Source organism: Penicillium canariense, assembly GCF_028826845.1.
Source record: "Penicillium canariense strain IBT 26290 chromosome Unknown utg000007l_segment0_segment0, whole genome shotgun sequence".
NCBI classification, from domain to species: Eukaryota; Fungi; Ascomycota; class Eurotiomycetes; order Eurotiales; family Aspergillaceae; genus Penicillium; species Penicillium canariense.
The window spans coordinates 471,495-498,478 of record NW_026622734.1 but is presented as its reverse complement, the minus strand read 5'-3'; the positions used below and the strand labels follow the sequence as shown (position 1 = coordinate 498,478).

General features: G+C 53.2%; 11 protein-coding genes across 11 annotated transcripts; 5 read left to right on the top strand and 6 right to left on the bottom strand.

Moving 5' to 3' along the window:
* Positions 1–545: 545 nt before the first annotated feature.
* On the top strand, positions 546–2,184 carry N7482_009221 (MDR family MFS transporter; the record flags this gene model as incomplete). The annotated part of the gene is made up of 2 exons (XM_056691345.1): positions 546–600; positions 665–2,184. The coding sequence occupies 2 exons, from the start codon at positions 546–548 to the stop codon at positions 2,182–2,184; spliced, it is 1,575 nt and encodes a 524-aa protein (XP_056539051.1).
* A 793-nt stretch (positions 2,185–2,977) lies between these two features.
* N7482_009220 (uncharacterized protein) lies at positions 2,978–4,195 on the top strand (the record flags this gene model as incomplete). The annotated part of the gene is made up of 2 exons (XM_056691344.1): positions 2,978–3,350; positions 3,417–4,195. 2 exons carry the CDS (start codon positions 2,978–2,980, stop codon positions 4,193–4,195), a joined length of 1,152 nt encoding a protein of 383 aa, XP_056539050.1.
* A 512-nt stretch (positions 4,196–4,707) lies between these two features.
* Positions 4,708–5,661, bottom strand: N7482_009219 (oxidoreductase, short-chain dehydrogenase/reductase family; the record flags this gene model as incomplete). The annotated part of the gene is made up of 4 exons (XM_056691343.1): positions 4,708–4,913; positions 4,966–5,117; positions 5,184–5,384; positions 5,444–5,661. 4 exons carry the CDS (start codon positions 5,659–5,661, stop codon positions 4,708–4,710), a joined length of 777 nt encoding a protein of 258 aa, XP_056539049.1.
* A 653-nt stretch (positions 5,662–6,314) lies between these two features.
* N7482_009218 (cytochrome P450) lies at positions 6,315–8,038 on the bottom strand (the record flags this gene model as incomplete). The annotated part of the gene is made up of 4 exons (XM_056691342.1): positions 6,315–6,487; positions 6,546–6,812; positions 6,951–7,530; positions 7,589–8,038. The coding sequence occupies 4 exons, from the start codon at positions 8,036–8,038 to the stop codon at positions 6,315–6,317; spliced, it is 1,470 nt and encodes a 489-aa protein (XP_056539048.1).
* A 358-nt stretch (positions 8,039–8,396) lies between these two features.
* On the bottom strand, positions 8,397–10,308 carry N7482_009217 (putative serine peptidase, family S28; the record flags this gene model as incomplete). Its single annotated transcript, XM_056691341.1, has 3 exons — positions 8,397–9,738; positions 9,825–10,039; positions 10,099–10,308. 3 exons carry the CDS (start codon positions 10,306–10,308, stop codon positions 8,397–8,399), a joined length of 1,767 nt encoding a protein of 588 aa, XP_056539047.1.
* A 1,579-nt stretch (positions 10,309–11,887) lies between these two features.
* N7482_009216 (SDR family NAD(P)-dependent oxidoreductase) lies at positions 11,888–12,902 on the top strand (the record flags this gene model as incomplete). The annotated part of the gene is made up of 4 exons (XM_056691340.1): positions 11,888–12,210; positions 12,263–12,492; positions 12,545–12,646; positions 12,709–12,902. Coding segments are annotated over 4 exons (849 nt in total), but the record flags the coding sequence as incomplete, so codon positions are not given.
* Positions 12,903–13,887: 985 nt separating this feature from the next.
* On the top strand, positions 13,888–15,986 carry rglA (putative rhamnogalacturonase B; the record flags this gene model as incomplete). Its single annotated transcript, XM_056691339.1, has 9 exons — positions 13,888–14,143; positions 14,200–14,301; positions 14,355–14,546; positions 14,611–14,686; positions 14,746–15,009; positions 15,059–15,280; positions 15,346–15,733; positions 15,808–15,864; positions 15,915–15,986. The coding sequence occupies 9 exons, from the start codon at positions 13,888–13,890 to the stop codon at positions 15,984–15,986; spliced, it is 1,629 nt and encodes a 542-aa protein (XP_056539045.1).
* A 571-nt stretch (positions 15,987–16,557) lies between these two features.
* On the bottom strand, positions 16,558–19,850 carry N7482_009214 (glycine decarboxylase subunit P; the record flags this gene model as incomplete). The annotated part of the gene is made up of 2 exons (XM_056691338.1): positions 16,558–16,613; positions 16,706–19,850. 2 exons carry the CDS (start codon positions 19,848–19,850, stop codon positions 16,558–16,560), a joined length of 3,201 nt encoding a protein of 1,066 aa, XP_056539044.1.
* Positions 19,851–20,499: 649 nt separating this feature from the next.
* On the bottom strand, positions 20,500–22,435 carry N7482_009213 (putative phthalate transporter; the record flags this gene model as incomplete). The annotated part of the gene is made up of 7 exons (XM_056691337.1): positions 20,500–20,623; positions 20,760–21,221; positions 21,275–21,492; positions 21,545–21,865; positions 21,920–22,048; positions 22,100–22,139; positions 22,209–22,435. 7 exons carry the CDS (start codon positions 22,433–22,435, stop codon positions 20,500–20,502), a joined length of 1,521 nt encoding a protein of 506 aa, XP_056539043.1.
* Positions 22,436–23,840: 1,405 nt separating this feature from the next.
* On the bottom strand, positions 23,841–24,181 carry N7482_009212 (putative MFS transporter; the record flags this gene model as incomplete). Its single annotated transcript, XM_056691336.1, has 2 exons — positions 23,841–24,125; positions 24,161–24,181. 2 exons carry the CDS (start codon positions 24,179–24,181, stop codon positions 23,841–23,843), a joined length of 306 nt encoding a protein of 101 aa, XP_056539042.1.
* Positions 24,182–25,259: 1,078 nt separating this feature from the next.
* Positions 25,260–26,857, top strand: N7482_009211 (dienelactone hydrolase; the record flags this gene model as incomplete). The annotated part of the gene is made up of 3 exons (XM_056691335.1): positions 25,260–25,506; positions 25,566–26,003; positions 26,052–26,857. The coding sequence occupies 3 exons, from the start codon at positions 25,260–25,262 to the stop codon at positions 26,855–26,857; spliced, it is 1,491 nt and encodes a 496-aa protein (XP_056539041.1).
* Between the last annotated feature and the right edge of the window lie 127 nt (positions 26,858–26,984).

Here is a 26,984-nt window from a genome sequence, read left to right as displayed (position 1 = left end):
TCTGTACACACACAAACAACAATCCATCGACTTCAGGGTCTCTTCCATTGGCCTGCAGCTGAAAATTCAAATTTTTAAAAATGGACAGTATGTGCATTAAGCTTTGACCACTGCCCTGTCTCTGATTTTGCTTAATTCTAGCGGATTATCTTTTTGTGGGTCGCGGGCGCGGGACGGAGGCACGGAGCGGACGGTCGCAACGGAGCATCAACGGAGGATGAAACTACTGGGAAGGGGTTGTTACTTTTTCACGAATATAAATAGTGGGATGCAGAAATATGTTAATGGAAATTTCCAATAATTCTCAAATAGCCTTAAGCACATTTTGATATGTCGGCAAGCCCAGAGCCCAAATCGCCGCCCCAGGCTGGACCCACAACCAGACCTGGGGCAAGTGAGAGCTCAAGAGATCCACAATACCCTTCGACTGCTGCTGCCATAATAATTATGGCGTCGAGTGTAACTGCTATGTTTTTGGTTTCTCTTGTAAGCTGGACATCCCTTTGGTTGAACCCCTCCCCATTACCAGCAGGTTATGCCAACTAATGAAGGATCGAACTATCATCTCAACAGCCATTCCATACATCACTGACCAGTTCCGTCAGCAAACCCCAAGTAACCCTTTGATACTAGCCTGGTTGGCTAACACAATTTGGACCAGCAGATTCAATCGACGACATTGGCTGGTACGGAAGTGCATACATGCTGACGAATTGTTCCTTTCAACTTTTCTACGGACGAATTTACAAATTTTATTCTACCCGGAACGTTTTCTTCCTTGCAGTTGGTCTGTTTGAAGTGGGCTCTGCAGTATGCGGCTCTGCTCCAAACTCTACTGCGTTGATCGTTGGTCGTGCTATCGCGGGAGCTGGATCTGCCGGTATGTTGGCAGGCGTCATGCAGATATTGGTTCACACTGTTCCTCTTGCAAAGCGACCAGTATATACCGGTGTCCTCAGCAGCATGTCTGGAATTGCTTCTGTGGTCAGCCCGATCCTGTCAGGTGTTTTTACCCAGAAGGTGTCGTGGCGGTGGTGCTTCTATATCAACCTACCATTTGCCGCCATCTCGATCGTCACTGTTTTCTTTCTGGTGAAAACACCGCCGCCCCGTGAGCAGAATTTGTCTTTCCGACAAAAGATTGCCTGTCTTGACCTTCACGGAATCGTTCTATTTCTTCCTTGTGTCGTCTGCCTGATTCTCGCTCTACAATGGGGAGGCACCACCTACTCTTGGCACGATGTTCGCATCATCGGATTATGGGTTGTCTTCGGAGTGACATTGATTGCATGGCTGGGTGTCCAGGTGTGGAAGAAAGAAGCTGCAACGGTCCCGGGAAGAGTCTTTTTCCAGCGTAGCGTCCTTGCAGGGTTCTTTTTCTCCATTAGCTTCATCTCATCCATGATGCTCCTGGTATACTATATCCCAACATGGTTCCAGGCTATCAAAGGTGACTCACCAGTAGATGCTGGCCTATCATTTTTGCCGTTCATCCTTGGCCTCATGACTGCTGCTACCATCGGTGGCTTTGTCACGCAGAAAATCGGATATTACGTCCCAACGATGATTTGTGCTTGTGTTCTGTCTAGCGTTGGAACTGGACTATTGACGAGCTCGTTCCAGCCCAGCACAGACCGTCCACACTGGATAGGCCTCCAAGTTCTCTGTGGCTTTGGCGTAGGCCTCGGGATTCAACAACCAATTCTTGCAGCTCAAACAGTGCTTCCACCGCCTGATATCTCCACCGGGATTGCAATCATGTTTTTTGGGCAACAACTCGGTGGCACCATTTTTCTTCAAGTTGCGGAAACTGTCTTCAGCCATGTGCTCAAGAGTGGTCTATATGGCCTTAAGGGGCTGAGCGTGGACGACGCCAACGCCATAGCGAGGGCGGGTGCGACTGAATTCCGAACCATGGTTTCTCCATCTATGGTAGTGGACGTGGTGAAAGTCTACCATCGCGCCATAACTCATACATGGTATATCTCGCTAGCTCTCACTTGCACCGCGATTATTCCTACGCTATTCATGGAATGGAGAAGCATCAAAACCAAGAAGAGTGGGCCCGGGGCCATTTCCGATAAACAGGGTCCGGTCGGAGGATCCTCGGCAGCGGCGCCCGCCGTAGATCGGCTTCCGCCGACAGGAAAGGATGATAGGCCAGACTTTCCTCATAAGGTGTGAGGGATATGATGTAGAGGTTCAAAGCCAATGCATATTAGCGGCCGACATGTTCTGGATCAGCGCGCAGAAATTCTCAACTCAATTGAAATATCTCTTGGATTGTTCCACGGAATTGGAATTCTAGGCGAGCATCTATCGCTGTACAAATATTTCTGTATTCAAGTGACTATGGACAATTTCAAAAATGCGAGGAGAATCCACCTCACTTGAGAATAGTCATTTTAAGTCAATCGGCAGACTTGCGTCGACTCGTTCCTGGCTTAGCGAGTGGTTCAATATAGAAGGCTAAATGATGACAGTGGGTCCCGGAAGCTATGCTAACTGACCATACTATTGGCTGAACTTGTTCTTAAGTCCGTTAAGTCCCATTCTGTTGGCCTATCGGCCACTTGAGCTGACACTAATGCCAGTTGCTGACCATTGCTAGCTGTTCTTGGCATCCCTGGGCTCGGCTTTACTGACAGTATTCGAAAGTATTTAAATCAAGGTCTTGGCCTGTTCCCCCAAGAAACCTGATGCCTAATCTTAATCAACTTTTTGGGCAGTCGCCGGTCCACAATTTGATGATCGCCAAGAAACCATTAGTCGCTGAGTGTGGCTTGGTTGCTAGGATATTGGATGCATGCTTGGCGTTTCATACACATCGTCATGTTCATTTATAATATAAAACTTGCTTTCGCTCATACTGTTGAATTTGAACTACCTTCACGTACGATCTGTTGTGTCTCAACACTTGGCGTATATGCCGCGATTATTTTCTTTCCCTTCATCTTGATCAACCTACTAATTCATCATGACACTCAACGTCACATCTATGCAGGGTGTTATCTGGAGTGGAAACCCTCTCCAAGTCAACGTATCAACCCTACCAGTCCCGCAGATTATCGACCCAACAGACGCTATTGTTAAAGTTAGCCTGTCGGCTATTTGTAGCGCAGACATTCGCACGTACAATGGAGCCTATGAGGAGAAGGAGGTGCCATGGGTGATGGGACATGAGGCACTCGGGATCGTTGTTGAAGTCGGGGATTCAGTCACGTCATTCGCCGTTGGTGATAAAGTTGTCGTCCCCGATCAAGTTTCGGGTGGGCTTTTCGACCTTTCTACAGCGGAATTGATGGGGTTGGGACTGGGGGTCAATTACTATGCGACAACGGGATGTCAAGGTAAGATGAAGACTTGGACCCACAGCCACTAATGCCGTATCTTCAGCATATTGACGCATTATTTAGCTGAATATGTGCGAGTTCCGTCCGCAAACGACAATTTATTCCTCGTCCCCCAAAACAGCGATGCTCCATCCAATCCTCCTCCTCAAAACCTCGACTACGATTACCTTCTAGCATCGAGTATATTCGCTATGGGGTGGGAAGCTCTTGATCTGGCTGGTTATCAGCCAGGTGATTCAGTTGCTGTTTTCGGTGCTGGTCCTATTGGCCTCATGGCTGTGTACTCGGCCGTGCTTCGGGGTGCCTCCCGCGTATTCCTCATCGACGGCGATCGTCAAACTTTGTCAGTTGCAGAGGGACTTGGAGCCATGCCCATCGACCTTGTTCATTCGGACCCAGTTGCAAAGATTCTTCGCCAAGTGCCCGATGGGGCAACAAGAAGTGTTGATTGTGTTGGGATCGAAGCTGCGAATAGGCTTCAACTGACAGAGGACAAGATTCTTCAGAACATGATGGAGATCACTAAGGTTGGTGGTGGCATCGGTCGAGTTGGAACATATCAAGATCCCGGTAATCGGTCCTACACACTACGGTGGCAGGACCTATTGCCAACCTTCCAATTTGTCATGTCTGGGTTCTTCAAACAGGGCCCGCCGGTGAGATCGGGTGCTATTGATGCAACCTTGGCGGCCCCCAAGTTAATGGAAATGATATCGAAGGGAGAAGCAAAGCCCAGCTTTATCCTGAGCAGTATCATTGGACTTGAAGAGGTGTCACAATTTTATGAGCGGGCTAGCCAACGTCTGGAGACAAAGGTTGTTATCAAATTTCCCTCTCCATAGGCACATCCCAACCAAAGCCATGAATTATCTTGAACGTATGTTTTATTCTAAAAAGCCTATTGAACGATATATTTACTTTCCAGTGTCTATGATGCTGCTTGTTGATCTTCATGCTTAGTAAGGAACAACATTAGTTTCTATAGGTGAAATTATGTTCATAAATAGCTGGGAGACCATATCACAGCATTGGGTGCTTCGAAATATCGAACCTTTTTTCTGAGGTGAGAGTTTGAAAAACGAGAAGCGAGAGTTAGGTAGGCCATATCTCGTTGTGAGGTACAAGGAATATGAGGTTGTAGTGAGAGTTGTATAAGCGTCTTATGGTAAAGTAATATAGTAGACCAGTCTTAAGTTGATGTTGGTAAGAGTTGAAGAGGAAAGGGACATTTAGAAGTTCCGATTACTAAGTAAGATATATATCAAGAAAGTATTGAAGATATAATACTACAGAAGAGCTGAAGATTTTCATATATACATCCCATGAACTACCTCCCTAAAGAGATTCCATCAATCTAATGGCTCCGCATGATCTTCGCCAGACCATCAAACGCCGCTCGCCGCTTATCAACAATCTCATTAAATGTCTCCGCAGGCCCAATAGCACCAATAATAATCTGATCCTTGCCCGCAAGAAGACCCTCGTGCGCTTGATCGATGAATTGATCCAAAGGCATACCCAGGGCCCGGCCCCTCTCGCCCATGTAGTCGTGCAGTTCGGCTATTGGAGGTGTTAGCACCACAGACTCCGCTAGCAAAGGGCTGAGATTTACTTTGAACAGCGGGGGGAGATAATTCGATCACTTTGACGTTGGTGTGTTGTAGGTGCTCCCGCAGACAGAGCGTGAAGACGTTCAGTGCCGCTTTGGATGCGCAGTAGGCGGGCAGCGTGGTGGCGGGAACGATGGCGATATTGGAGCCAGTGCTAATCTCGTTCAGTATCAATGTATCCACACAAACATATCTGGGGCATTGGGCGGCATTGACTTACAAGATGAAGCTGGTTAGCGTGTCCTTCTTGGTGAAAATAGGGACAAATGCATGCGCCAGCGCGACAAGGCTAATATAGTTGACGTGAAGCTCATTCTGAAATTTTCCCATATCAAAGCAGGCTGGGTCGCTTAGGTCATATGAGCTCTGAACACCTGCGTTGAGGAAGAGGCAGTCGATGTCGGGGTGGCTCTTCATCACGCTATGCCCTGAGATTAGCGATGCTACTAGGCCACACGGAAGACAGGGGTGTGGTCTCACCTATCAGCAAAATCCTGGGTTTTTGAGATCTCAGAAATGTCAAAAGCCATGGCACTGGCGTTTCCCGTTTCATCTTTGTTCACAAAGTCGTCGAGGCGGTCCTGGCGACGGCCGACTGCGGTGACTTTGACGCCTGTCGCGAGGAAGCGGTCTGCCATGGCGCGGCCGATTCCTGCAGTAGCTCCGATGAGGAGGACGTGCTTGTAGGGAAATGCCATTGTATCGGCGGTGCTGGTGGTGATTATGAGAGTTGAAATGGCAGCTGAATTGATTTGCTGTTTTTCTAGATGGGCAGGTTGGGAAAATGCGGCATTTATATGATAGTCAAGCTAGCCTTAAGCGATTGCAAATTTCTATTACACTCAATGGACATGAAGCACAAAGCCGAAGACCATTCCCCGTTCTTCCCCGTTCTTCTAATATGGCTCTCACAGTAAATGTGCGAGTCAATAACATCCGGCCTCGGTGGGCTTGCGAGAGGAGACAGTTGGGTGGTGTGAACCAATAGGATGCCGCTCGTTCCCCGATCAAGTTTAGCGCAGCGCAGGGTCCGGAGACCGCACAGGTAAAGCCGCTCTTCCCGTCGCGCTAAGGCCCGTTGACGGGCTCGATCTCCGACTTATGCCGTGCAGAACCCTTCCCGGTTTAACCATTGCCGTGGCCTACCACGTCGGGCGGCCTCAGCCTCGTGTAGTCTCCTAACTTAAACCCGACCACAATCTCCGACTAGTATTATTCAAGACACAAGTCTCTAAGCTTGAGCTTCCTTAGACTAGCTGAATCCAGGCAGGGCCAAACGGAGAACCAAAAGATCTTGATTGCAATCGATTTATATACATGGGCATAAAAAAAACGTAATTCATGCCTCAGCCTAGAGAGGCTGCAAAGAGTACAACTTCACTGGCACGCCGTGATCGTGCATCATAGTCAGGTTCGACTGTTTAATGGGCTCTTGCCGAGGATCCGGATCAGCGTTTTCGAGGGTGTCGAAGTGCTGCATCAACCGGACGACCGTATAGCTGGCCTCTGTAAGGGCATATTGCTCTGAATTCTAGTTAATGCACGGTTCTCGGGCTTTGTGTATCCGGATTGAGTCACTTACGGCCAAGACAAATGCGCGGACCACCGTTGAAGGGCAGGTATTCCCATCCGTGTTTCGCGTTCTCCTCCCAGCGCTCAGGTCGGAATGTGCGAGCATCTTGGCCCCAGAGGTCGGTGCGGCGGTGCATAGAGAAGACATTATAGGCGACCAAGGTACCCTTTTTCACATAGACGGGCGATCGGCGGTCAGCGCCGCCTCCGACTGGGAGAGATGTGTCCTTGGTCGCGACCCGGAAGTTGACCGGAACAGGGGGTTGGAGACGGAGGACTACGGTCGAGTGTTAGCGAAAGCTCCGAGTGTTATCTTTCCACGGCTACTACTTGCCTTCATTCAGCACATATCGCAAATATGTAATATCCTTAAGCTTGGACTGGGTAATTTCAACGCGAGGATTCTTGCTGTCACCGAACTCTTCAACAATCTCGCGGCGCAACCGGTGGAACACGTCCTGGTTACGGGCAAGGTAGAAGAACGCCGATGACAACAGACTCGCCGTAGTGTCACGACCAGCAAGTAAAATGTTCAGCATGTTGTCGCGCAGCATCTTCGGATCATCCGTGTCCTCTGCCAGAGCTTCCAGGAAGATATATCGACCGTCACCCGGTTTGCGATCGGGATTGCGCTTCGCCTCCAGTGCAACATTGACGTAGTGGTCAACGACTTCATGCACCCGGCGGTTGGCTTCACGGAACTCTTTGGGATTGATCACCCAATACAGACCCTGTGCGCGTGACCGGGCGGCGAGGTAGTCCTGGGCGGTGGTGAATGCGTCGGCGAACCCCTGCGCGTTGCGCACGGCGGATTTCTCGAGAACGCCCGTGGTCTGGGGCGACATGCAGCCGACGGATTCGCCAAACAGGAAATGCGTGGCCGAGTCCAGGGTCAGGAGGAAGAAGAGCCGCTGGATGTCGAAGCTGCTGCGGTCTTTGGGGATGAGGTTGATCAGGTGGGAAATATGGTCATCAAGCATGGAGAGATCCGCAACCTGGAGGACATGGTTAATCTCGAGGCGACACAGCCTTCATTTGATGGCGTCGCATTACCTGATCTCTGGTGAATTGCGGTCGCAACAAGCCACGGGCATGCGACCAGCCCGCACCATCAAGAGTAAAGATCCCATCGCCCAACAGCGGATAAAACTGCTCATGTCGAGTCCCCAGGCAAAAGTCCTGGAACTGGGTCGCCAGAATTGCTTTCACATTCTCCGGTTCAATCGTTGTAAGCAATTTGCGCGACAGGAACCGCTGAGTAAACGTGGTGCCGTGGAGATCGAACTGGTCGCAAAGATAGTCGATCCATCTCTTCTCGCGCACCGCCTGATGAAGGCGCAGAAAGGCCGGGATACCCAAGAAGGACGAATTACCTGTTGCAGGGGGTTGGCAGTGTAACTGTTTGGCGTGTTTCCGGTGGTGGTGTAACTGGGCGAGGTAACGCAGAGCCAGGAAGGTCGCGTACAGCGCACCAACCAAAACGAGAGCCGGGCTGAGCAGCATGATCCTGGGGCCGCAGCAGATCTCCGATCTAGATCGTATAACAATTGGCGATAGCCAGTAGTACAGTATACTACGACTTGTTTGTCGAAAAAAAAAAAGAACGAAATGACGAGTTAAATGAAGTCCAGCGGGTCTCCTCTGACGCATCTCTGCGCACCGCGGGGAATACACTCATTCCTCGGCAGCGCTGCATGTGCGAAAATCGTCACAGCCGGCGACATCGCAAGCAGGTCAGAAACGGGTTAGGGCGAGCGAGGGGCCGAAGTTACACATCATATTTTGAGGCACCGGGCCAATCACGAAATTATCCTATGCACCAGACTCTTTTCTCCGCGCCGATCCTTAGCCGAAGCGCGCCTTAGTGGCTCCGCCGATCCCAACGGTTCCCTGTCGCCCTCCCTTTCCCCGGACGCCCTTGGTCGTTCCTATGGTCGCCGGATCGATCCCGGTAGTTGATGGTAGTCTGCGCTTTGAAGCAGGGCAGCCAGGCTTTCAGCGCCTTGTGAAAGTACCCGCGGGAGATCTCGCCGGCGCTGGAGCCGCTGACAAAGTCGAAGCAGTGCTCCGCATTCTCCAGGATATACCCGAACAGCGTGTTCTCCTCCGTCTCCACTCCGCACTCGGGGACATCCGTGGTGAAGGTGACGCCCTGGGGGGCACCGTCCTCGGTGGCGAGGGGAGACAGGGTCCGCCAGGGGTCGAATTGGCCGCCGCTCCAGTAGACGTTTGATGGGCGGATGGTCCAGCCGCCGGTCTGCGAGTTCGTCGCGTGGACCTGCGGCTCCTTGGGCAGGAGACCTCTCTGCACGGCCTCGGGGAACTGTCGGTTGCAGATATACTGCATGTACTCGAGAGTCTGGAATTGCGACAGCAATGAATGGGGTCCGACATTGTTGCTCTGGTAGTATCCCCATTCGGTGCAATACTGCCAGGTCCAGCTGATGGTGTCCGGGTCGGTGGCCAGGGGGTTGAGCGCGCACTCCAATGGCTCGGTGCTGTCCCGCTGCTGGCAGTTGGTGTGGTAATTGAAGTTGATCAGGTCGACAAATACGGGCCACGCCGCAAATCGCTCCGCGACGTACTTGTTCCCCCGGACGGGAGCGAAGCCGCCAGGTCCAGCCGATTGCAGAGTGTCAGGGTCGGTCTCAAGGTGCTGGCAGAAGGAGCCCAGGCCGCCCTCCCCACCACCCAGACCGTACGACTGGAAGTAACCAAAGATGCCTCCCAGCGCCGCGGTGAAATCGCCGTTGCTGTTCGTCTCGGCGCCGTCGCCGAAGAAGCCCTTCTTGATCGCCGCGGCGGAAGACGCGTTCGCCGAGAGTTCCTCATCAATATACTCGAGAGCCGCCTTGATGTCCTTGGTACAATTCGAGTAGCCATTGGCCACCATTCCATCGTAGACCTGGTCAAAGTACATGCTCATATTCACACGAGCCTCGACCGGCGCCGAGGAGGCATACGAGGCAAAGATGGTGTCGGGATACGCATCGCGAGTGAAGGCGGCGCGCATGCCGGCGTATGAGCCTCCAATCATGATCCAAGGCTTGGTATCAGGTGTCAGGTTCTCATCGTGGCCGTCGAGTGTGAAGTTCTGAGCGAAGAAGGGGATGTCAGCTAGTGCCTGCTTGTTCGTCAGGTACTGGAACTCCTCCGGTGGAGTATCGACGCTGACGTTGAAGGGTAGCGATTGTCCATAGTATCTAGAGTGAGACATCGAGTTAGTACGGAATCGCACGGGAGATGCCGGCACGTGGTGCAACGAGCCATTGAATCAGATCAAACCGACCGGTGTTCCCACGCGATGCCGATTCCTCCAAATTCCTTCAGCATCTCGCTGAGGAACGACGTGGAATTTCCCAGAAACTGCTTCGCCGTACTCTCTGCCCCCGCCTCGCCAACATCATATACAAAAACGGGTCCTCCTTTTTGATAATATTGGTCATTGACCCAGTAGCGGTTCGCATATGTCCCCACCGAAACGTCGTTATGGTCGATTGGAATCTAATACAGTTGGTGAGAAATAGGCTGATCAATTTCCCAGGTTCTTCTGCATGTCTCACCGAGGCGGTCTTTGCAACAACCTTGTTCGAATCCCCCGGATTTGCCAGTGTATGCACGGATTTTTGCTGCTTCAGCATAGAGTCTGGATTAATTCCCATCTCAGCGGCGAGCTTGAGCTCCTGGCGAAGCGCCGTCATCCCCATCCCAGCAGCTGTGCTTGACAGCCCTGCCAGGGCGACAGCCAACTGCCTCAGCACGGAACTATGCATAGTGTCGCGGCAAAGGAATTTTTGAAAACTCCCCCAAACAATTTCGAAATGCAAGCTCAGAGAACGTCACTGTCAACATGATGATGATCGAGATGGCCCCTGTATATATGCAGTGGAAACGAACTAGGCTAGGCTCGATTGCTTGAGATTCTCGTCAAGCCGAGAACAATACTATGCCAACTATTGTTTGCGGAGGCTACTGCAGTCGTCCAGCAGTCGCGAGATATGAGTGGTCAGACGGCACTTGGCAGAGGCACCCGAGACAAGATCATCGTGTGTGGGCTAGCGTGGTCTTTCCCCATGCAGCCCAAACGCCCACAATCACCTTCCAGGCCCCGGTGGAACAACGGCCGTCCTCAGAGGAGGCTCAGTCCAAACAAACAGCCTCGCACTAAAACCTACACCTTCCTCCTTCCAACATGAAAATGAAGCTGTTACATCGCTCTCCGATGGACTGAAACTTCTGCGCCGGACTCCACCACTGCAGGGGCGGACTCCGTCGGTGGCTCTCCTCAGGGGTACTCCCGCCTCGTTAGTAGGGCGGGGGATCGGATCGGTCGCGGAAGGAGAATGAGATCGTGTCCGAGCTCAGACATCGTGCCCATAAGCAATCGCGGTTTACGGCATGGGCCGGTGTTTATCGGTCATTTCCGATTTGGGTTCATCAACTCGGTGCCGAAAAAAGGTACCACGCGATCTCGATCGTGGCATGCCGTTGAACCGGTGGATCGCGGACTGAAACCAGCGATCGTGTTGCCCATGCCGTCTGGGCGATTGAAGATTCCACGGCATTTCATCCGAAATTGAGGCTACTTGTGGCGCCCTACTCGTGGTGAGTGTATACACTCCAGCACAATCGGTGGAGCCTAATATTGTTCTGCGTCCCGTCCAGCCGTGGACGCAACTAACCACCTCCGCAAAACGACAATGCACGCTCGAACACACTCATCTAAAAGTTCAGTGATGTTTGGGGAAGCTCGGTCCCCACTCCTTGAAATGTGGGCAGAATCCCGAGCTGGAAACAGGCAGAGACGAGACGGCCACTGGAATGCTGATCAATCGGGAAGAATGTTGATCGCTACTTCAACCAAACTCCCGGCCATGCGGATTGCGAATTTCTGACCAGGATAGACGTGAGATGATAGCTATGTGTAAGCAGTTCTAGCATCATGCAAGGCCTCAACGATGTACGAAATCCAAGATATATCGCCACGCCAAACTGTGGAAAGCTCTGGAAAGAAAGCCGAATAATGCCAACAGCGGACCATCGACCCAACGCGACCACCCGAATAGGAAGTTGACGCGGAGGGCGCACCCCGCGCTCGGCACTCTTTCCTAACCCTCCTATCCCTCTTCACCGGCGATTCTGTCGCATTTACACGTCAACTTCCCCCGAGAAGCGTGTCAATTCTCAGAAGAACACGAAGTTAGCAGGTGGCCGGATAGCAGTTTCCCTAGATGATAGAATACCTAGGACCCCGCTCAGTTGCCGATACTTTTTTTGCTTACTATATATATCGCAACGTATTCTGCAAGTAAGCAAGAAATACTTTTACCCCTCATTTCCACAAACCTGTAGCTTCAGAGTTCGCGCAAGTCAACGCTTAAACTACCTAAAATGTCGCAATTCCTTCGTTTGCACAACAAGGTGGCCATTGTGACTGGCTCTTCATCAGGCCTTGGTCGAGCCATCGCTGTCCGCTACGCCCAAGAGGGCGCCCGAGTAGTCTGTGCCGACTTGACGCCAACGGCACGGTCACAAGAGGAACTTGATATAACCACACACGATTTGATCATCGCAAACGGAGGACGAGCCATATTTGTCCAAACCGACGTCGGGTATGCAACCCAGATGGAGGACCTGGTCAAGGCCACAGTGACGACATATGGCCGACTTGACATGTATAGCATTTGCCGAAAATCTGGAAGCGGACAAGTACTTACATATGGACAGTCTCGTCAATAATGCGGGTATCAGTATCGAAGCTCGTACCCCGGCCGTGCTACACCTAACCGATGAAGCGACCTGGGACACGACGATGCGCGTGAACGTCAAATCGGTCTTCTTGGGCTGCAAGTACGCCCTGACGCAGATGTTGGCCCAGGAACCGCATCCGTCGGGAGACCGGGGGTGGATCGTCAATATCTCCTCGATCATGGGGATGATTGCCGGGCCTGAGAATCGTGGGTCTTGTCCTGTCAGTAGTGGGCGTCAAACTAACAATGTTCTTTCTAGCGTCCTACTGCGCATCCAAGGGTGCCGTGAGCCAACTGACAAGACAGATAGCCTTGGACTATGCGCCACAAAGAATCCACTCCAACGCCATCTGTCCTGGGTGTAAGTTTGGTCTCTCCGTGATACCGGCCGTGATTACTGCACGGATGCTAATAGTTGTATAGATACGCAAACCGCCATATTCAAAGAGACGACCACTCATCTCACACCATGGGAAGATCTCCACCGCCGGCATCCCCTGAAAGGACCGGGTGTTCCAGATGACATCGCCCGGATGGCTGTTGTGCTGGCAAGTGAGGATGCGAGTTGGGTGACTGGGGTCTGCTTACCTGTGGACGGCGGATACACTGCTCGTTAAGGACTGCTTATAGGCCAGGACATAGTGGACCTACGTAAGGCTTAGAGCCAAGCCACCCTCAACTTGATGATCCTGGCAGCGACCCAGGAAAAACATAGACCAAATATAATCCCCGCCGCCTATTCACCTGACGCGAGGTAAAAGGACGTTGAAATGGTGACAACCCTGAAGATTTTTAATTGAGCATATGGGATAATGACTCTGAAACTGTACCAGGAGCTCATTCAGAAGGAATCCAGTTTTGAATCATTAGATCCTGAACATCTCAATGGCACTAGTTTCGGAAATCTGACTTGCCACCGCCATAATCCTCCACCAGTGGTGCTCGCAGTGCGCGCATATACCCCGCAAAGCGCTTGGCGATGAGGCGAAATGCATCACGGCCAGTTCGGCGTTTCGCTACAAAGCAGACCGACAAGCCCTTCACTGGAAATCCTCCTTGTATTTTGATCCTCGATCGAGTGATTCACCGGATAATTTCTCGGACTCAGCTTCTAGGCGGAGCCAAGACTAAAAGTGATTACAGTGTGTGCGACTGCTGCTCTTCGCGCGGCGCGTTGAAACCGCCGTCTCCCGCACATGGAATTGCAGGGGTTCTTGGCAAGCTAGCACCAGTGAAGAGGCTTAACACGCCAGCGCGAAGATGCTTTAATTTTGTCCGTGGGGGAAATATCGGGCCTTTCGGATGGTCAGGGGATTTAAATTGGGCGCGAGAGAATTGCCGTGCCAAAAGGAGTATCATCCTGAGGCTATTTCGCGAGAGCGATGTATTTAGATTGGTGGAACTAAATGTCAACAGTAATATGATCATCTGAGTCCATGCGAGAGACGGAGCGTAGTTAGCGTGAATCTCCACCGTTCAGGGTGCAGGGTTTCAGACAGAAGAATCAGGGTGAGGTGCGGTATATTAGAGCGCCTCCTGCGCAGAGTTTTGACGTGAGGATTTGGAGAAGCACTTTCCAAGCTCAAGCTCTTGTTGTACAGCATGTTCTTCTCGGGTGTAGTGCTCGCTTCCTTGGCCCTGTGGGGCAAGGCTGTTGATGCTGCTTTTGGACTCACTACTAATACTGCTTCCTACGTGGTTGACGCTGGATCTACTAACCCGCTCAAGTTCACGGTCAACCGGGCCAACTGCGATATCACCTCGATCAACTATTATGGATCTGAACTGCAGTATCAATCAACAGGCTCGCACATTGGTTCAGGATTGGGGAGTGCCACTGTCACTGCGACGCAGAGCGGTTAGTAACTGATCATCCTCGCCGACTGAGGACGAATGGCTGATTATACGGGCTAGGCGATTATATCAAAATCACCTGTGAGACAGACACTTTGACTCACTACTACGTCGCCCACGGCGGGGATCCTATTATCTATATGGCGACGTACACTACTGCCGGTTAGTTGCACTAGAAACACAGGAGATCCTGATCCTGACTGACTTGCCGCAAGAACCCTCGGTTGGAGAACTTCGATACATCGCCCGCCTCAACGCAGACCTTCTCCCGAATGAAGAACCATTCGGAGTAGTTTCCAACATCGATGGTGGTACCGCTATTGAAGGATCGGACGTGTTCTTGGTTGGCGACGAAACCCGCAGCAAGTTCTATTCGAGCCAGCGATTTATCGACGACCAGAGACACTGTGAGGACTCCGAAGCAGGGCTCGACAACTATGGACAACTATGGATTGGCTAACGCGATGGCAGGTGTTTCTGGATCTGCTCATCGGGTGTGCATGATTCTCAACCAATATGAAACATCCGCTGGAGGCCCATTCCACCGGTAAGCTGCGCTACTCGCCCCTCGCCTCTCGCTCAATCGTTGATGCTAACACAATCAAGGGACATCAACACAAACAACGTCGGCAGCTACACCGGTCTGTACTGGTACATGAACTCGGGCCATGTCCAGACGGAGTCATACCGCCAGGGCCTGCACGGTCCGTACCTGATGTACTTCAGTCGCAGCGGTACACCCAGCACAGACATCGACACCTCATTCTTTGCCGACCTCAGTATCACGGGTTACGTTCCCACTTCTGGACGAGGATATGTCTCCGGTACAGCCTCGGGGGCTGATTCCTCCTTTGACTGGGTTATTCACTGGTAAGCACTTTTTTGATCGCTGCAGAGCGGCCACGGCTAACCAAAATAGGTACAACACTGCCGCTCAGTATTGGACCTATACTTCCTCAAGCGGGAGCTTTACCTCCCCAGCCATGAAGCCCGGCACGTACACCATGATCTACTACCAGGGCGAATACCCCGTAGCCACATCATCGGTGACAGTCACCGCAGGCTCAACAACCAGCAAGAGCATCTCCGGCTCCGTGACAACCGGAACCACCCTCTTCAAGATCGGAGAATGGGACGGACAGTAAGTCCGCCCTCCACTACCCCTACACTCCCTCCCCAATGAAAGTCCAATACTCACAAGCCCAGACCAACAAACTTCCTCAACGCCGACCTCCAACTCCGCATGCACCCCTCCGACGCCCGCATGTCCTCCTGGAGCCCCGGAACCTACACAGTCGGCAGCTCATCAGAAGGTTCCTTCCCAATGGCAATCTTCAAAGCCGTCAACTCCCCCATCACAATCAAATTCACAGCCACGTCCTCGCAGACCGGCGCTGCGACGCTGAGGATTGGCACGACGCTCTCCTTCGCAGGCGGCCGGCCCCAGGTAACAGTGAATAGCTACACGGGCTCTGCACCGTCTGCGCCGACGAATCTTAACTCGCGGGGTGTGACGCGTGGTGCCTATCGCGGGCTGGGGAATGTTTACGACGTTGCTATTCCGAGTGGAACGATTGTTGCGGGGACGAACACGGTATGTTTCACGCTGGTGTCGAGGTCGGAGGTCGCGGCTTTGGGAGTGCTGGCTTGGTTGCTGATGTTTGGTAGATTACTATCTCTGTGATTTCGGGAAGTTCGGGTGACGAATTCCTCAGTCCTAACTTTGTGAGATTTTCCTCTCCCCTAGCGTAGTGTTTTTCTGGTCCAGAGCTCAGGAGTATGGTAATGTTGTGCTGACATGGAACGAAAATATCCAGATCTTTGACTGCGTCGAGCTGTTCCGGTAGTCCCTTCCATGATACTATTGGGCTGTTTGAAAACCCCCGAATATCATTCAAGTGGATGTTTTGGTTAATGCGCTCGGAATTGCGCTACAAGTTTCAGTCGGAAAATATCTACATGGATGGGTTAGAAGACATCCGGAAGGGTCTTATCAAAGAGGTGAAGCTCAACCATGATATTCTGGACTTTTGCCAGGTCACTGCTGTCAAACTGTTGGGGGTGCTACGGAGGAATTCGCGAAGGGACTGTCTACGGAATCAATACACTTCTGTTCGATGAATATCCACTACCCAACCATAGGAGAGCACTTGATGATGTAATAGATATGTTGAATCACTTCAGCTCTACCCGCTTTCGAGGAGCTAGTTAGTACAAAATGAAAGAAAATCAGAAATAAGACGTCGTCATCATGATCCGGTACAAGATAAAAGTAATAAGAAATGTTGAATGTATACACAGAGAAGAAACACCGCGCGGACCAGTTAAGGGATCCTGCGCACCGCAAATGCAAGCAAAGCCAATCTGGTCAAGACTAGCCAAGAGTTTTAATCACAACGCAACGTGGGTATCATACATCTATTCCGAGTCCTCAACGGGGCCGCAGGTGCAGAAGAGATTCTGATCGCCGAAGGCTGGGAGGATAGTTAGCAGGTGGATCGGGTGATAAGACATGCAGGAGGCAGAGAGAAGAATGGGGGAAAAGGGTACGTGGGTGATTGCTTACCATCATCAACACGAGTCACCGTCGGCCAGAACTTCTTCTCCAACAGGTAGGGCAGCGGGTACGCGGCCGTCTCACGGGTGTAGGGGCGGCTCCACTCAGTCGTCAGCAGGTCGCGCTGAGTGTGGGGCGAGTTCTTCAGGACATTGCCCTCGCGCGGCTGCTTGCCAGCCTCGACGTCAGCGATCTCGTGGCGGATGGAGATGAGTGCGTCACAGAAACGGTCCAGCTCAGCCTTGTTCTCGGACTCGGTGGGCTCAATCATCAGCGTGTTGGCGACGGGCCAAGACATAGTCGGCGCGTGGAAGCCGTAATCTTGGAGACGCTTGGCGATGTCAATTGCCTCGACGCCGCAGGTCTCCTTGAAGACACGCACGTCGAGGATGAACTCGTGTGCGCAGCGGCCGTGGTCATTGGTGTACAGGATCGGGTAGTGCGGCTTCAGCCGGGAGAGGATGTAGTTCGCGTTCAGCAGGGTGATCTTGGTAGCGTGCGTGAGGCCGCGGTCGCCCATCATGTTGATGTAGTTGAAGGTGATGGGCAGGATGCTGGCACTACCCCAGGGGGCAGCGCTGATGGGCGGGGATGAGGTGCTGCCGCGCTTTGACTGCAGGTACTCGCTGACGGGGTGCGAGGGCAGGAAGGGTGCCAGGTGCTTGGCGACACCGATAGGGCCGACGCCAGGACCGCCGCCACCGTGGGGAATGCAGAAAGTCTTGTGCAGGTTCAGATGGCACACGTCGGCGCCGATCTCGCCGGGCGAGCACAGGCCGATCTGGGCGTTCATGTTGGCACCGTCCATATACACCTGGCCGCCGTACTCGTGGACCAGGCGGCAGGCCTCCTTGGCACCAGGCTCGAAGACACCGAAGGTGCTGGGGTAGGTGATCATGAAGGCGGCAAGCTCGTCCTTGTGCTTCTCGCACTTGGCCTTGAGATCGGCAAGATCCAGGTTACCGGTCTTGGTGTCGCATTTGATGGTGACAACACGCATGCCGGCCATGGCAGCAGACGCAGGGTTGGTGCCGTGAGCGGAGACGGGGATTAGGCAGACGTCGCGCTTGGCGTCACCCTGGGCCTCCTGGTACTTCTTGATGACACGAAGACCGGCGAACTCACCCTGAGCACCGGAGTTGGGCTGCACGGTGACCTCGGCCATGCCAGTGATATCGGCAAGCTGCTGCTCGACGTCGTCGATCATCTGGTTGTAGCCCTTGGCCTTGTCGGCGGGCATGAAGGGGTGGATCTGGGAGAACTCGGGCCAAGAGATGGGGATCATTTCCGTGGTAGCGTTGAGCTTCATGGTGCAGGACCCGAGAGGAATCATGGAGTGGGCCAGAGAAAGGTCCTTGGACTCGAGATGGTGGATGTAGCGCAGCATCTCAGTCTCGGAGTGGTGAGTGTTGAAAACGGGGTGGGTCAGGTAGGGCGAGGTACGCTCCAGGCTGGCGGGAATTGAAGCAAGACCAAGAGGGCCATCCATCTCCACAGGAGAAGCACCCTTGTAGGCGGCAAATACATCCAGAAGGCCCTTGACCTCATCGCGGCCGGCAGTCTCATCCAAAGAGATACCGACCTTGTTGCCGTCAAGGCGGCGCAGGAAGATGTTCGCATCGCGGGCAGCAGCATAGACGGCATCGGCCTCGGAAGCGTCTGCAAGTTCAATGGCCAGAGTGTCGAAGACCACACCGCCCTCGGTGTTGGAGCGAACAGGCACGTTGTACCCAAGAGCAACGAGCTTCTCGCGGAGCAGAGAGGTCATGGCCATGATGCGCTGAGCAATGGACTTCAGACCAACGGGACCGTGGTAGATGGCGTACATAGCAGTCATGTTGGCAAGGAGAGCCTGCGAGGTGCAAATGTTGCTCGTGGCCTTTTCACGGCGAATGTGCTGCTCACGGGTCTGCAGAGCCAGACGCAGGGCACGGTTGCCGAGGCGGTCCTTGGACACACCCACAACACGGCCAGGTACCTTGCGCTTGTACTTGTCAGCACAGGCGAAGAAAGCGGCGTGGGGGCCACCGAAGCCCATAGGCACGCCCAGGCGCTGGGCGGTACCGAAGGCAATGTCGGCACCGAACTCGCCGGGGGCCTTCAGGACAGTCAGAGCCAGCAGGTCGGTGGCGACGCTGAAGGTACCGCCCTGGGCGTGGGTGGAGTCACTGAGGGACTGGAAGTCGTAGATGCCGCCCTCGGTGTCGGGATACTGGCCCAAGACACCAATCAGGTGGTCGCCCTGGTCCTTGACCAGCTGGAAGTCATTCGCCATGATATCACCAACCACAAGTTTGATGCCGAAGCCCTCGGCACGCGAGCGCATCACGGCAATGGTCTGCGGGTGGCAGAGGTGCGACACGACATATGACTTCTCGGCCTTCTTCTGCTTGGAAGCGGGCATGGTGGCGAAGGACATGGTCATGGCCTCGGCGGCAGCGGTGCCCTCGTCCAGGATGGAAGCATTGGCGAAGGGCAGGCCGGTCAGATCTGCGGTCAGAGTCTGGAAATTCAGCAGAGACTCCAGGCGGCCCTGGGAGATCTCAGGCTGGTAGGGAGTATAGCTGGTGTACCACGCCGGGTTCTCCAGCACATTGCGCAGGATGACGGGTGGAACAATGGTCGGGTAGTAGCCGGTACCGATGTACGCTTTGCCGGAGATGTCAATCTGCTTGCGGTAGGTGTCAAGCAATTTGAGCATGTCGGTCTCGCCCAGACCGCCCTGCACGGGGGAGCGGTACAGGCTGATGTCGGCATGGGGCTCGGCGACCTTCAGGTTCTTCTTAGAGAGGATGTCCGCGGGGAGGACCTGCTTGACGAACTCGTCAAGCGAGGCCGCTGGAGGGTCGAGCACGGCCAACATCTCGGACGCGGCATCGGGAGAGGGGCCAATGTGGCGGCGAGGGAAAGTATCGAGGGGCTGGAACATGTCCTCGGGGTGAGGGTCGCCATGGGCGTTGACGGAGCTGGTGTAAACACCGCGGCGAGCTGCCGTTGAGGGCGTCGCCTGCTGGGAGGTGTTCAGGCAGCGTCGAGAAATAGCTAATGGCGCAACCGAGGCAGTGCGCAGTGAGACCGGCGAGGGACCGACACGAACACGCGACCGCAGGGCCAGCTGTCGGCCGCCGCGCAGGGCAAACCAAGAGGCCGCCATGCTGGAGAAGCTACCGGAGGGTGACGTCGGGAAGGGGCGGTAGCCAGGGAGAAGCAGGAGGGGCCTCAACGCATAAAACGGGGATACAATGGAGAGGATGAGAGAAGAGGAACGAAAATTCAGGGCCCGCGAAATGCTACATTTATTTTATGATTTGCCATCCTCTTTTTCGGGTTCCATACAGTTTGACCGAGGGGCGGGCAACGGGCTGGCGGGAAACGGTCGGCGCGGATGATAACGCAGGCTTATCGGCCCAATCGTACAGGCCCGCGGGCTTATCGTCAATGCAAACAGGACAAACCATACCCTAGCTGGCTGCGACCGGACGAGAACCTGCACGTTTCCCGTCGGGAAAGTCCACCGATAAAGTTGGCGGCTCCACTCTGTGGAGGGGAATGCTTGCCGACCTCACAAAGGTTTATTGCCGGGGGAAGCTAGAAGCTGGAAGGTTCGGAGCTGTCTAGCTTGCCCTTTAGAATGGCTAATTGGTTTTATTTACGCTTCTACACCTCCGACAACCTTGCAATGGGAACTGGCTCATCAACGTTGAATCGTTACGGAACTGCCCGCAGTACAGGAACATGTGATCCACCAGAGATTCTCTCTTCTCCCCGCGGACTTGCGCGCCCATCCCAATCAAACCCGATCATCAAATGGTATACCGGAATCTGTCCTCCCCCTCAATCACCCGTTCCCCCCGGTCAGCCTGCCGATTGCAGAACCGGAACCAGACACTCAGCGTGGACACAATCAAAATAATCAGAACATTACACCTGCACAAGTATCGTTAGCACAACCCATAGCCCAGTCAGATCAGGGTCCAGACCGCCATGCAAGGGAGCCAGCCCCCCGCGATAAGCAGCGCCGAAAAAAACAAAGGATGAGAAAAGGGAACTGATCAACACTTACGCGAGTGCGGCGTACATTCCCGGCCGATATCCCGGCGCGTCTTGCTCGCGGAACACCAAGCTACTTGCAATCCCGCCCAACCCGCCAAAGCCTACAAGCGTCGCGCTTGAAAATGCACGCGTCCACTGCCCGCGCACGTTGTTGGCCTGGTACGCCATGCATGCCGGGATGTTAGAGTTGGCGCCCGCCACCGTGAAGAACACACCCGCGTAGCGGGTGGCGTCTCCCTTGGCAAAACCCATCATCGGGAGGCCGATGATGCACAGCAAGGCGTTGAAGACCAGGATGGGTGCGCGGACGTGGTATCGATCGCCGACCCAGGCGGTCGAGTACATGACGATGCCGGCGAGGACGTAGGGCGGTGCCACGAGGCATTGGGACTGGCCGACGCTGAAGCCCATGCCCGACATCAGAATGATCGGGAGGAAGTAGGCAATGGCGTAAGTTACAGTCGTCAGGCAGCTGTGGACCTGTTAGCCGGTCTGATCGGGGTGATTTGTTGGGTAGACACGTACAAGAAGATCATTGCGAAAGCCCAGATCTTGGGGTCGAGCCCCGGGCGCAGGAACTTCTTCAGGTTGAATGCCTCCGGATGGCCATCATTGCGGTCGTTGTTGATGCGTCGCACGATGAAATCGCACTCCCTCTGATTCAAGAATTTCCAGGATTTGGCCGCGCGATCGGGGAAGTCCACTAGGAAGAAGTAGCAGAGTATCCCGATAAACCCAGTGATCTGATAAACAGTTAAATCTCCTGTCAAAAGTTGGTGGTCGGTTGAGACATACCACGCCCTCCAGGATGAAGATCCATCGCCATCCGGTCAGACCATGTGTGCCATTCAACTGCATCAAGCCGAAGGCAAGAATACCAGCCAGGGCAGAGGCAACACAGCCGATCAGGTAAAATACAGAAAATCGTTTCTGGACATCATCTACAACCATATTCAACATTAGGCACTTGAAAGAAGGCTCCTGACTGGGCCACTTACATCGAGTATACCAACAGGAAAGCAGATAGACACATCCGGGGAAATATCCAGCCTCCAGGACACCCAGCAAGACACGGAGGCCGACCAATTGGCCCCAATTTTTGGCGAATCCCATCCCCTGCGAGAATGTTAGCGCAAGGTCCCCTGCCGGGGTAAATCGCTAACCTCGTACAATCATAATTACGGCCCAGGTCATGATAATCGTGCTCAGGAAGATGGTGGGCCCGATTTTGCGGATCAGGACAGTCATTGGCGGCTGGAAGAGGACGTACGGGACGAAGAACATCAGGACAACGATGGACTGGGCTTGTTAGTTCAGCTGCACCGAAGACGACGGTCGGGGGAAACAAACATAGCGATTGCCGACAGTCAAGGCCAGCTCCTTCTTCAAACTGCACAGGTGTGCGTCAGCAACGGCAGGGAATAACTCAGAGTTCCCCCTAAGATATAGAAACACATACCCTGCCACCGCAGCCATGCTGAGGTTCGTCCGATCCATGAGCGAGATACAATAAGCCAGTCCCGTCATCGTCACCAAGCGGAGATCAATCCTCTTGATAATCCTCCTCTGCTCCTCGGGCGTAAACTCCTCATCTTCATAGTCCTTTGGCGTCTCCTGACTAGGCGTCTTCTGCGCAAGATCCTCGATGCGATCCACGCTCCCGGGTTTCTCGTCCATCGCCGACATAGTGCCGAAGACAAGGGGAAGAAGGAAATTCAAGTTAGGGAGCAAGGAAGTTCAGAAGCAGAAATAGGCCGGATCAAAATATGCTTCAGAGATGGAGATGGGGTACAAAGTCCATTTATCCTTCATCCTGGGTGGGCTCCAGAGGGGACATTCGCCCGGGGGGTACACAAACCCCAGCAGCATACCGTGCACGCGCCTCGATTGAATCCACCTTATTCTCGCCCAGCCAGTCTAGCTCCTCGCTCCAGACACCGTCACCAGCGTTGACTCGCACATCAGACTGCCCAGCCCTTTGGTGGAGTCAACCCCTCTCCCACGCATCCCCGGGAATTCGTATTGGGCAGCGCAGCCCAGATTAAGCCCTGCATTTCGCAACGCGCCGAGGTATCTGCCAGGATCCTGTCGGTTATTGTGCTCTGGATCAACTGTGGCGGGGCTTGGACTGCTAGTGGCGCGGACAAGACGACGATCTGGGGATGCGCTTCGGGGGAATGCGGGGAAGACAAGAGCTTGGCAGCTTGGCGGGTGAGAGACGACGCGTGGTTGTGGGGGCACGGGAGTTGTTGGATCATCGTGCGTCCACGTGGAACCATGCTGGTTGGACCTTCAGGTCTTTGTCTACCCCGGATGTGTGGAAGTGTAGGGGACCTCCCCCCGTCGGTGGCTTGCACCTCGCCCTCGAGATAAGGCACGGTGACACACTACACAACATAAATCATTGGACATGTCGCCACCGCTAACTTTGTACCGTCCTCTTCTCCTGCGAAATCTCGGAGTTCCTCCCAGGATTAGTGCCGCCGAGAAGGTTAAGGTTCAGAGCCGGCGAAGTATGCTCCTCTGACAGCTGGTAGGTTTAAGCCGAGGGATTTATACGAGACTGGCTCGTCTCTCTGGACCTTGATTGCACGACAGTAACGCCAGGGTTTGGACCCTGGAACAAAGACCACGGCATATCATAGATGTATCTATTTGTTCGCACGGCCATTCGGAGCCGGTCATGGTCGCATGATGCATGAACCCCATCTTAGCTGTGCCTGGTCTTGCCGGACACCATGTATGATCTCATCATTTGGGATAGCGTGCATTACAGCCGACATTGATCTAGGTCTGCAAATCGAAATGCGTTGATCGGCTTCTAGCACAGGGGTGCAGATAAAACAAGCCTGGGCCAACTGCGTCGGTCTCACGTGGAGATATCATCCAAGCCGGTAAATTGCAGCCAATCAATGGGAATGTAATCGGATGCTGATGAGAAGGGGGACGGTAATATAGGGCTGGAGATCTGTGAAAAGAACAGTGTACCTTATCCTGTACTATGCTATGTGCTTTGCCTCCCCTATCGTGGGCCCGTCGGAGACAATACAAAGTACATCATTTTCCATCCGATGATGGTGGGGATCTCATATCACCTGTCCTTCACTGGCAGCGCCAGAAGTGGGCGCTTCTTTCCCCGCTCGCTGGACTCCTCAGCCTCCTCTGAGTTGAGACGTCTATCGGCAGCCGTCACAATGCCGACCAGGACCCACCCAAGGGGAAACTCAGCGACTGCCAAGGCCGCGTTGATGGGTGTTAGGTCTCCTTTGACTGGGCGCTCGGTAAGCGCAAGAGACGATGAGGCCCAGTGTTTTCGGGGTTCCTCGCGCTTGGCTCTCTCCTTCCTCTCTTGCCTACTGCCGAGGATCTTTCTCAACTGATGGAGAAATGGACCGAGGTGCAGACACGAACATTCCCAAGGAGTGTGTCCATGATTCTTTGCAAGTCTAGCTCACCTTTCAGCTCCAGTCTTACAAAACCAAAGCTCCAGATTGATCCAGTATTAGTGACAGACCCAAAATTATCTGCACCCTAGTACTTTTGCGCTAGTACGTACTCGATTTGTGCCGTATATTCTGCAATGCGGAAACCTCTTATCCCTATTCAACTCTACCTAATATTTTGTATAGCACGCTTCGTTCATAATAATAGGTGTTGTTGCCCGTTAGATTAGAGTATTGCGCTTTTGTGTGTAGAGGTACACAGTGTAGTCTATATAGCGCCGCCAGGATGCAGATGTATTTGGGTGCAAATACTTTTGGGCCGTCACAATACATACATCAACCAAAGAAATGCGGTCTCCTATGTGACCAATCAGTTGCTGGCGTTAAGTTACCCCTCCATGCGCTGACAAGATGTTTCAAAGCCTTTCGCCTGTCAGTGTTTCTCAGTTTCAAAATTGGCACTGGAACCACCTATCTATGAGATGACTAGTGCCGTGGGCAATCATAGTGATGTCGGAAAACAATTGTGGGGAAGTCAGCTAGAAGCCTCCGAGAAGCTAACATCGCTGTCACTAATAAGTACCGAAAGCCTAATGTGTGATCTACAGGAATAGCATGCCAGTGTAGCTACAAGCCTCTGTTCTCTCTTCAAAGCACACTGTTTATTTTTCTCATTCTAAACATATCTTTTAAATTAGCCCCTGTTCCACAGAGCTGGCTATACGTTTGGCCAATTACTATGTTGGACCTGGCCTGTTCCATGGAATTTCGACTGCAATGACGTAGCGGTAGCATGACAGTGCCAATGACGTAGCGCCCGTGGGCGTTCATCAGCCATCGCATCACCACCAGCTTCTCTTTCTTCTTTTCAATTTAGCTGTGAAGTTGCCGGAGCTAAATACCAATTCAGATATCTATTTAGTTTCGTCCGAGAAAGTGTCTCGCGGTCAAGTCCATACTGAACTACTGAACTACTGAACTACTGAACTGGCGTGTTGAGTCGCTCAGTAGTGTACAAACATCGAAGCAACTATTCCAGCTGTGAACAACCAGAAAAGCAACTCGCGATGGCAGCTATTTCAATTAATGCTCCCGGTTTGAGCAGCGGCCTCCTCTACAATAATGGCTCGAATAATGCGCGACTGTGCGTCACCGCCGAAACTAGCGAGTTTGACGCGGAGACGATCAAAAACTGGCAGGATGAAGGGTTCGATGTTGTCTATCTCCCACTGGATGGAGGTGGGAAGGACTATGAGAGTCGCCTTAAAAGTGTAAAAGAGGGACTGGGTGTTGGCGAGAACTACGGCGTGGTCGGTAAGAATGCTTTAGCAGCAGACAGCGGGGAGAGAATCCCGATGGCTAACGGCGAGCAGCTTTTGGTGAAGCAGCAAACTACTGCCTGGATTACTATCTGAAACCCATGAATGCTAGCCGGCTCTGCACACTTGTTGCCTACTACCCAAGCAACATCCCCGACACGCGATCGCGCTTTCCGCTCTCGCTTCCTGTCCTGGTACATCTAGCTGGTGACAGTGTCGACGTGACTACCATCCCGACCGCACTGGGCCTACAAGGCAAGAAGTCACGAAAGACCCGCCCGATTAATCCTGGCATTGGAACCGGTGAGCGTCTCCAATTAGGTTATCCGGCCTTCACGTACAACAACGCCCAGCCGGGCTTCGCAGAACATGACATGGAGGAATACGATCATCTAGCAGCCGACCTAGCATGGTCACGAACGATAAAGGTCGTGCGAAAAGGTTTCTCGCGGGAAGCTGATTTGGAGAGAAAATGGGAGGAGCATCAGGAGGGTAGGTTCAAACCGCAAGTTCCACGGAATAGAGACTAATGGGCAACAGGAAAGTACTTTGCATCCAACATATCCAAGACTATGGACGCGTATGTTTCCCACAAGTCTCCATCAGTCACATATGTCTCAACATTGAGCGGTGGGATTGGTACACAAGCTCTCCGTCGTTTCTACGAGCACCACTTCCTCGGCAAGCTTCCTCCCTCGATGCGGATTCGTCTTCTGTCACGAACCATTGGGTCCGACCGTGTCGTTGATGAGCTGTATGTGTCTTTTGAACATTCCCAGGAAGTTCCGTGGATGCTTCCCGGGGTGCCCCCAACTGGGAAGCGTGTAGAAATTGTCCTTGTCAGTATTGTGAGCCTGCGAGCGGGCCGTCTGTACTCGGAGCACACATACTGGGATCAGGCCAGTGTGCTCGTTCAAGTCGGCCTCCTAGACCCCAAAATGGTCCCTCAGTCGGCGCAAGGAGTGGACCGCTTACCCGTTGTCGGTCGCGAGGCTGCTCGTCGCGTTCTTCACGAAGACCCAGAGGTCGAGCAGGAGGACTACCACAATCGCTTGATCCGTCGTGCGAATGCCCGGGCCCGGAAGAACAAGAGTTCCCAGGCGTCGCAGGCAGGAGATGAGTCTGCTGCTGAGTTGAAGAGCGAGGCGGAGGCCTCATTGCCCATCAGGCAGCAAACCAACGGTAAATCAGTCCAGGAAACCCGAGAAAACAACGAGTCGCATGGAAATGGGGATGATGACGACGGCGCAGCCACCGAGACTGAGTCAACAGCCAAATCCAAGTCTGATGCTGCCGACCGCACTGCATATGTCGAGGACGCCGCAGATGAGAACGGACACTCGTAAATTGACACGGCGTTTTCTGCGAGGAATTGGTGGTTCGCAGCGCCCATCGATCCTGGATTGAAAGGTGGCCCAGAAGAATGCTTTTTTGGTGCCTCTCGGTTCCCTTCCCTAACCATCCGGCGTATTA